Raw genomic sequence first — 9,645 nt, 5'->3', positions numbered from 1 at the left:
TTTTGTTTTTTTTGTTTTGTGTTTTTTTTTTTTTTTTTTTTTTTTTTTTTTTTTTTTTTTTTTTTTTCTCAGCTTTCATAGATATGAGGTATAGATGCCTTGGCTTCTCTAAAATTAAAAAAAAAAAATCCCAGTTATTTTTAATGCTTATTTTTGTCTGATGTCTTTTTACAGGATTTTGTATTGAAATCCTTGTGGCTCAGTATTGCTGTTAAAGGAGAGTTAGTTGTAGAGGGGCGGGGAAGAAAAAGCTCCACCAACAAATTCTAACTTGTTCTTAGAATGCCCCTAAGAAACAAGTTGGGGCCCAGCCAGAGCACCAGAAGGTCCAGATGATGTGAAGTTAATTTGAGTCAATTAGAAACACCCAACTTCAGCTGATATTCCTGCTGATTTTACTCTTCTGCAGTTCCCTTTTAGCTCCTGTTTGGGTTATTAAGAGTCATTTCAAGCCGAGTGCCATTCTGGGGATAGATGCTGAGGCTGTAAAGCAGCAAGAGGGGAGGATTGGGCTGTGCTGCTGAATGGGGCAACTTGAGGACTGCACACAGAAAGAGTTGCTTGTTGAAACAGTGGCCTCACATGTGACTTTGCCCTGGCTCTGCATGCCCTTGGTGGAGATCTTGGGAGGCCTTGACACCAGCAGGCATGATAGTGCCCAGCAAGGTCATGTACTTGGGGCTGTGGGTGCTGCTGCCAGACAAGTGAAAACATCTACCTAGCCCTGTGCTGGTGACAGCACGAGGGTAGTGGCCTCCAGCTACTGGTGGAGCAACAAATGTGCTAATATCTAATGCCAGGTGAATACTGCTGCAGCAAAACTGTCTGCTCAAGGGCCAGGCCTTCCTACTGAACGGCAAGGCGCCCGTCAGCATGAGGTTGGTCTTTTGTCTCCAGCTGTGTGCTGATGCTTAAATGATGTATGAGTGGCAGAAAAACGTGGAGATTAAAGTGGAGCTTAGGGTGTCCTCTGGAGTCAGACAGTCACTCCAGAAGATAGGCTTTTCAAAGCTTTATGTGCAGCTGTAAAAGATTCAATTTGGAAAGCTTGCTTAGGTATAGGAGGTTCACTCAGTGTCAGGAAGGGACAAATGCCAAGGCTAGCAAATAATAAGGTGGGACAAATAGCTCTATGTTCCTATTATTTTGATGGAACCTGGAATTTTATAATAGGAATGTGGAGTTATTCCAGCTCTGTTTGAAGATTTCAGGCTGTAGCACAGCAGCACCAGGAGCACAGAGGGAGTGGTTGTCCTGCAGGATGCTGAGTATGGGTGACACTTGGCCTGCCAGGAAAGCTGATCTGCTCTGCTCCTGGCAGGACAGGGGCTGGCTGTGGTGGTTTGCTCCTGTTTGGAACCCACAGCCAGGAGCAGCAGGGCTGCAGCTTCACCAGGCACCACAGCTGGTCTTGTCTTGTCTCGTGTCTGCACCCACCCAGGCTGCATTGCCTGTCAATGAAAGTGTTAACTTTAAATGCCGAGGAGGGGAATGGCAGCTTTAAAATGCTCTATTGGTAAATGTCAGGGGTGCAAAAATAAGTGCTAAGCCGCAGGGAGATGTTTCCTGATGAAGTGGGAATGGTTTAGCCTGCTGGCTGTTACAAATTAGCTGTTCAGCTGTATTAAGCCATTAGGAAACAGCTTTGACATTAATAATATCCTATTCAAAATTGCCTTAAATTTATTTAGAATAACTGAACAATTGTTTGTAATGTGGATTTTGAGTCTCTGTTCATGCTTTCACATTGTACCTCTGGAGGAGCAAGGAAAGGTGTGTTGGGTGCAAAGGTGTGTATGCTGATGGCCAAGAAGCTTTGGACTGTGGTGAGAAAATGGAGCCAGGCAAGGAGTGTAACAAGCATTTTGAGGATGCCTTGGATTGCTGTTTGCAGTATCTTTTTCTACAAGAATAAACAGACGTGATAAAAATAAGAGACTGCTTTGTGCAGCCTAGCAACAACTAAAATTCTCCTGCAGCACGAGTGAGTGCATAGCAGCAGAGTACAGGTAGTCCTGACCAGGCAGACACAGGAGTGGTGTGTCACCTCCCCAGCTGCAAAGAAGACAGGTTTCTGTGAGGGAGTGAAATGTGAGCACTGTTTACCCAAACCTTTCTGCCCTATTTCTTGTTGTAGCATTGACCTAGGTTCAGGACTGGAATTGTGGGGGCAGAGTAAGGTAGTGTAGGAGCTGCTTTTTCTTGCAGACCAGGGCATGCCAGGGCTCAGAGTGTGGGTCTCACAGCTCATGGCCACTCCTCCAGCCTGATCCCACACCCTACACCCAGCCCTGCTGTCCAGCCTTCCCCCAAGCTGCCTGTGCTCTTGTCAGCCCCACTCTCAGTTAATTCAGTTCACTGGCTTGCTGGAAAACTCCTTGTTTGTAATCGTGTTGTTTCCCTGCCAGGATCTCACGTGCATTGGTTCAGGGATGGAGCAGCATGTGCCAAGGCTGGTGCTGTGTAGGATCACTGTGGCAGCTCAGGTAATGTCAAACCTTCCACGCTGCCATGGAGACAATGATGGTTGTGGAACACAGTTAGAATTGTAGAATAGCTTGAATTGGGAGGGACTTTAAAGATCATCAAGTTCCAGCTCCCCAGTTGGTTCTACCTTGTCAATCACAAAATAGTTTGGGTTGGAAGGGACCTCTGGAGATCATCCAGTCCAACACTCTGCAAAGGCAGGGCCACTTGGAGCAGGTGACACACAAACATGCCCAGGTGGGTTTTGAATGTCTCCAGAGAGGGAGATACTACAATCTCCCTGGGCTTGCTGGAAACTGAGTATTGGCAGTTGTTGTTTGCTTGAGTTTCTCCTCTATCTGGTTAAAATCCAGCTTTAAACTTGGTGCTCCTGACCCTTGGCAGAGTTGCTCTCGTTGTTCCTGAGCAGGTGGTGATTGTACGGACTGTTGTACGGACTGTCCCCTGCGCTGGAGCCTGCAGCGTTATTTGTCACCTGCAGGTTTGACAGAGCTTTCAATGGGCGTGAGAGCTTAATTGCAATACTCACACAGATCCTGAGTAAGTGCTTAGGCTAAAAATAAAGTTTTATTTTGGAGAATGAGCAGCTGGTAGTGCTTTGTAGCTGAGGCTGCGTTTCTTGACACATGCAAGAAAGTGAAAGAACGAAGCATTTTTCTCTGGGGTCTCACCATAGCAGAGATGCTGTTCTGTCAGAGCTGCTCATGCTTTGAGATGAAGTTTTATTCTTGAGACTAAATTACACAGTCAAGGGAATTATAACCATTTCTAATTACTGTAGCTAAACACTTGAAATTTTAGCCAGATCTACAATCTTTCACGGTCCAGAATGATTAAAGTAGAGCTATGGTGATGATCTTTAGTCATGGCTGTGCAGACATGTTCTTCTCACTTTTACTCCAATTAAAAATAGTTAGGCTTTTTGATGCCAGATAAAATTTGTCTTTGTGGCCTGGACATCCAGGTATGAGCAGCATTGGTGGTGTGGTCTTGTCACTCCTGTGTCTTGGGTGGAGTGACACTGGTGGATGCATGGATGGCTCCATTGGGCTGGAAATATTAAGCCTGTTTCAGGGTTGAACAACATGAAGGCTGCTTTGGTCAGAAGTGATCAGCAGTAGGGACACGTCTGAGAGTCCATGTCCACTCTTGAGCAATGTGGCTGCAGCTCTCTTTGCCTTGGAAGAAGGGCAAGGTGAGGGGGCAGACTGGAAAGAGGAAATGTGCCATTTTCTTCCCAGCCTTTGAAGAGGCACTTGCCCAGAGCAGACAGACACAGATTGGTTCCCAACTTCCTTCAGGGTCATAGTGTTTGCCAGGTCATTTGCACCTCTGCTTTCTAGTGCTGGGCTGTGAGCATTTCACAACGTTGGACAGGTGATCACCTGCTGTTACCTTGCAATTTTACTGATCAAAGCTGTGATATATTTTTTTTTTGTTTGCCTACTGTATGGTTTTTGAATGCTTTTCATCAGGAGAAGATGGCTAGGCTTTCTTTCCTTGTCTACATCTGGATGATGATGAGCTTTTTATTGCAAAGGGAAGAACTGTCAGCTTTGAACTAGGAACATCCTGCTCTGTTTGTGCTTCTGCATCACTTTTCACAATCCCCCTCTTGTGTTTCCTTTGAGTATTTCCAGCATCCCATCAGGTGAATTCTTATTAGGAAAAACAAACACAAACTGAAAAAAAAAAAACAAAACAAAGGAAGAGAGATTTGTATTGAAAGAAATATGAAACCAATAAACCAGAAAGTTCATGGAAATTGATTTTCTTGTGATTGTTGCTCTGTGTGAAGTACAGAGGGAGCAAGACACTGAAGAGCAGGGAGGAATTAATGTTTCTTGTCCTTGGAGAAAAATGAACGCTGTTAGTGATGATGGGAAAACAATGTGAAGAGTCCTCCTCCTTGCAAGAGAAGAGTAATCTCCATGCTTGGGGCAGCCTCTACATGAGCAAAGGCTTTGACAAAAGCAGACTATATCATGGTCACTGGCTGACCTAAGAAGATCCCTTGCAAGGCCTTGGGCATATTAATGCCCATGGAGGAGGTCAAATCCCACAGTGTAAAGTGGATATTTACATCTGTCAATTGGTTGAAACATGAAAAAAAGCTGAACCTGTCTGTTGAGGAGAGCTCTGGTTCTGGAGCAGAAGCAGCCTCCTTTTCATTCTGTTCCTTTTGTATTTCAGATGTACATAAAACAAACAGAGCTTATAAGAACATCCTGGATTTACTCCCTCATGAACAATTTCAACTTTGTCATTCCTAGACAGGATTATGTATTCAGTGTGTGAGCTGTCAGCCTGGGCATTGGAAGAAGTATGAATTCCAGAAGTGTTTTATAAGGAGGGAAGTACAAGCAGCCTTAGTATGCAATTATAGCATTGGATGGTCTGCAAGAAAATTAGACTTCACAGATGCTGACATTCTACATGGCCACTGCCATAACCAACATTTTTCAAGACACAGGTTCTAACAGAGCTCTGTGTTCACAGATTTTTAAATTAAAATGCACGTGCATTGTGTTTCTTCCTGAGACAAAACTTAAATTGAGGCTTTCATCTTGGCCATATCAGTAAGAGTTGACTCAATTTATTTCACTAAAGAAGTGTATTTCTGTGCAGGCTTGCAGGGGCTGTGAGTGTTGGACTGGGGAATCAGCTGGTCCTGCAGGGCTGGTGATCTCTGCCTCCCAGAGTTGCTGTTGCTGTGTGATGGGTGCAGCTTCTAGTGGGAAGGAGGTCTTGTTTCCAGGGCTGACACTTTCCAGAGGGAAGTGGGTGCTGGCACTCCTGGAGGACCCCAGTTTGTGCTTTTTCTGTGAGTTGGCACCTGGATCTGAAAAATCCATGTTGTATTTAGAAGGAAAATTCTCATTTGAAATGGCAGTTCATTGGAAATTCTTTCTGTGGACCCAGATTGGCCTCATTGCCCGAGGTCTGAGTCGCACAGGAATGGTGCGTCCTGGTCCTGCTTCTAGAGGAGCATCACTGCTTCCCCAGCCAGTGGCTCACAAAACAAATTTTGACCTTTAAAAGAGGGTCTTATCAAAACCTAATTTGTCTTGACTTTTTATCACATGGCAAAACCTTTGATTTTAAAACCAGGGTTTTGAAGCTTGTCATGTGAGAAGCAGAACAGAAGACGCAATTCATGACTGCAGCTGTTTGTCTTTGCTCCCCTGCGGCCCCCATGGCATTCTCACCTCAGGGATGTTGAGCACTATTCTGTGGAAATCTCTGTCACTGCTAACAGACAAATAGAATTGTCCAAAAGACCCACCACCTTCAGAGAGAAGGCTCAGCTTCATGTGAGATCATCTGTGTTCGTGCCCTGCAGTGCAGAGCTTGTGTGGCAGAGCTGTTTGCTTCCCTTTCAAGGGAGCAAAGAAGTAAAACTTGTCCTGTTTTAGCATGAGGCTTAGGCAAGAAGGGGAAGTAAGATTTTGTCAGCTTTTTAGAATGAGGTGGGAAGTCCATGGGTTTGTTTTTCCTGGTTGTTTGCTTGCCTGTTGACGTTGTTTAGAAGAAGTTGTCACTCCTATCCTCCTTGAAGGTGCTTACTTCTTGTGAAGTTTGTCCTTCCTTCTGTCCATCTGGACCAGCTAAAAAGGCAGTGTCACCCAGCTGCAAGTGCAGTGAACCCATTCCTCTGACTCAGGCTGCCTTTCATGCTAGTGGGATGTGCTTTTGAATAGGGATCTCCTGTCATGCCACTGGGGGGTGGGGGGAACATCTGTGCTGCTTTGTCTCCCTTTGCTGCTCAGGCTGGGGTGGTGTGTATGACCGTGGTCTGCAAGGTGTTGACTTTTTTTGTGATCTGGAAATGCCACCATAGACTAGTATTTTAGGTTGTTCAGCTGCTCAAGAGTTATAATTAATTTTTTTTTTTAGAAAATCAAGCTGTTAGCATGCTAGATAATTCCAGGCTGTGGGTCATTTCTTGCTAAATCACAGGTTTAAAGTTCAGATTAGATATTTTCTAAGTAATAACTATTAATTATTTCTTGGGGTTTCTTTTTGTAGTACAAGTAGGGACAGTGCCTTGTAGTATGGAAACCTTAGGCCAGGCCTCAACTCCAAAGCTTCTGTTATACTGAACAAAATCTAAAGGGTTGAGGGAGAAGATGAGGCAAGAGCTGCAGAGATAGACACTCACCCACAAGGAAGCAGGAATTGCTGGGATGATGTCCTGATGGAAAGGTCTTTGAATGCCTGTCCATGAGGTTTGTGCCTGGGGCCATACATCCTCAGCTGCTGATGTAGCTGGGATATCATCTCCCACTGTTCCTGCTGCCTGCTCCCCCTCCACTGCCCTTGAGCTTACTGGCTGGGAGGCTGAGCTCAGCCTCTGAGCTTCATCCTCTTTATCCGGAGGTGGGAAGAAAGCCTTGATGAACCTCACAGGTGCCTTTCACCCACTGGCACCTGGGAGGATGGAAGTGGTTGGATGTGTTTTTGGGGTGGAGGGCTCTTTGTTAGCAGAGTTCAGTCGATGTCTGTGTGCTGCAATAAGAACCAGGGCAGCGCCTGTGGAAACCAGATGGCCGCCTAGAGACATCAAGCTGAAGCTCTCCACTGAGCAGACAAATGCAAACCTCCGTGGCCTCTGAATCTGATGTGGTGACAATTCCTTTTTGTGTAAATTCAGTGAGTTCTGTGCCTTTCCAGATTGTTGCTGATGGTGGAGACAGGCACACGACAGAACAAATTTTATTATTGGGCACCCCCTTTTATAGGGCTCTGTGCAGGCAAAAAGGGAGCTGTGTGGTGGCTTGGCATGGCTGCAGTGCACTCTGGTGGCAAAGTGTCCTGGCATGGGGTGGCTTCGTGGCGTGGCACAGATTCACAGCGTGGCTGTCTCATCTGTCCTCCTCTCCCACGTGCCTAGTGCAGTGCCCATGCCTCCTGTGCCTCACCTCGTGCCCTGTCCTTGCCGTGTCCCCACTGCCGTCCTCACATCACGCTCGGCCTTTAACTGCCTCGGTCAGTCCATGATGAGCCTCCAGGGTTTTATGACATTAATGGTGGTCTCATTGCCTATGGAGGCTGCCTCAGTTATAAATCTGCCAGTCCGCTCCTGTGTTCTTAAGTCTAGGGTGGTTCCTTCAGTCACGTCCAACCTGTGGTTCTTGAACCATGTTTTCAAGGCTAACAGAGCCTGCTCATCACATTCTGTCCCCCCTTCCTTCAAAAGGAGGGTCCATACCTTTAGCACAGGGTCTTCCACTGAAGCCCATGCTCCCGTATTTCCTGGCGGCATCTTCTGTTTACAAATGGTCTGGGCCAACGCAGCTCTCTCCACTGCTGTGCCAGGACTATGCAGCCCTCCCACCACTCTAGGCAGCCTTACAGGCAGCTCTCCCTGCTGCCCTCTGTCTCCCTGCTCTATCTGAGGCAGCTGGTTGCATCACGTCGGGGTCACCGCTTGCCACTGATGCTGGAGAAGCACACAACAGGAGGTTCATGCGACAACAGCCAAATTTTATTGTTGGGTGCCCCCTTTTATAGGGGCTTCAAATTTCCTGTGCTTACACATCTGAATGGTTGGGGTCTTAACTCCACCCAGCTCACAGGCCAATGATATGTCTGCATTCTGGATTGCATGGGTTTGGCTGGGGTCCCCTGTTTGGGTTTGAATCCAGCCTATCATCATCATGCCCAGGGACTTGTTTACTTCTGTTATCTAACGAGCTTAGGCTGGTTGAGTTGGTGTCTGTTAAGGCCAGTTTATGTGTGCAGCTTATAGACCAGCTGATTTCGTTTTTCTGAGGAAAGGATGCATGTTTGCAGGGGGATGGACAGACAGACCGTGGTTTGAACAATGATTTGCATCCAAGTAACCTGCCAGAAGGCGGGTCCATGGGCCCTTTCCCTCTATGTTCAGGCTTAGCTATCCCTGGAAATATTTGGGGGAAAGCTCAAGTATCAGGAAAGTCCACATTTTTAGCATGTTAAAATAATAATTGCATGAAATCCCAGCACCTCAAGTAAGAATGACGATCATAAAAAATTCATTACCTACTTACTGCAGAAGCTTAGGGACTTCCCTGAGCTTGGCCAAATCAAAGTGTTTATACATGAAGACTTTTTCCATTTGACATCAAAAAAGCAATGTCCCTTGATGTGCCGAGTTCTAAGTAATGAAGTTTTAGCCCTAGAATCACCTTTATTGACTTAAACTGTAAAGTGGTTCCCCTTTAATTTGTTTTTTTAAGTGATTTCACGTGTCTGTCTTCCATTAGCTTGATGACAAGAGATAGCAGCAGCAGCAGCATTGAAATAATTGTGCAGTTGTTATCAAGGGACCTGCACAGTATGATTTTTTTATATCAGGGATGGAAAGAAACCCTTCCAACATTGCATTTTGGGAAGCAACATCTTGCCTGTGATCTTGGGCACTGCCTTAGAAGCATTGCCCAGTGATGTGGGACAGCATCTAAGCCTTGTATGTTCTACATGTGTGAACTCATGTGAACTGGGTATATTTTTGAGCTTGAGATCTCAAAATTATATTGAACTCTGGTCACTTTAAAACCTTTTAAATACTATTAGTATTCTGTTAATGATTGAGCATGAAAGTTCTCTCAACAAAATCCCGTTGGCAATGTTTGGTCCCATGTGACTGTGGATGGATGTGGAGGACCACACAAACCTCACAGCTGTGCTGAAGGGAGTTAGGAGTGGTGAAGGGTGATCAGCCCTGACCTGGAAGAGTTTAGAGGGATGGGAGAGAGAAAACATGCACATAAATTGTGCAAACCACACAGCTTCAGAGTTACTGTCACCCTTTGCTTGCTGTTAGGCAGCTCCAGACCTGCATGGAGGAGGTGAGCTGAGTCCTGACCATCTCCATTCCTGCAGGACTTGTTCCACACCATATGGGCTGGGAAGAGTTCCTGAAATAAAGTGGTTTGGTCTCACTGATGCCTCTGCGTGAGTTGGATGATGATACAGGTGAATGCGGCAAGAGAAGAAGCAGATGCAAGAAATCAATCCTGTAATGAGCCATGGGAGCTGGGAGCAACTTTTACACATGGGAAATGAACAGTCTAACAAAGGCAGGTTTTTTTGTTCACTGCCTCAGGAAGTGAGGAAAACAGGATTATGGCTGTTTTGCTGCCTGAAGCACATTGTCCTATGAGGACATTCTCC

At 45.9% G+C, this 9,645-nt stretch overlaps 1 protein-coding gene across 4 annotated transcripts in view; it reads left to right on the top strand.

Moving 5' to 3' along the window:
* NCKIPSD (NCK interacting protein with SH3 domain) overlaps positions 1-9,645 on the top strand; it is a 57,279-nt gene that overhangs the window by 7,870 nt on the left and 39,764 nt on the right. Inside the window, exon 1 of one of the 4 annotated variants that reach the window (XM_041425523.1) lies at positions 2,085-2,486. The exons of the other annotated variants lie outside the window; for them this stretch is intronic. Coding sequence (XP_041281457.1) covers positions 2,433-2,486 — 54 coding nt within the window. The 5' untranslated portion in view covers positions 2,085-2,432. Of the gene's footprint in view, positions 1-2,084; positions 2,487-9,645 lie in introns of those variants that run through there. 4 annotated transcript variants of the gene reach the window in all.

This window comes from Onychostruthus taczanowskii, unplaced genomic scaffold, assembly GCF_017590055.1.
Source record: "Onychostruthus taczanowskii isolate IOZ18803 unplaced genomic scaffold, ASM1759005v1 scaffold9, whole genome shotgun sequence".
Classification (NCBI taxonomy): Eukaryota; Metazoa; Chordata; class Aves; order Passeriformes; family Passeridae; genus Onychostruthus; species Onychostruthus taczanowskii.
The sequence above is the reverse complement of the archived record's forward strand: the minus strand, read 5'-3'. Positions and strand labels throughout refer to the sequence as shown.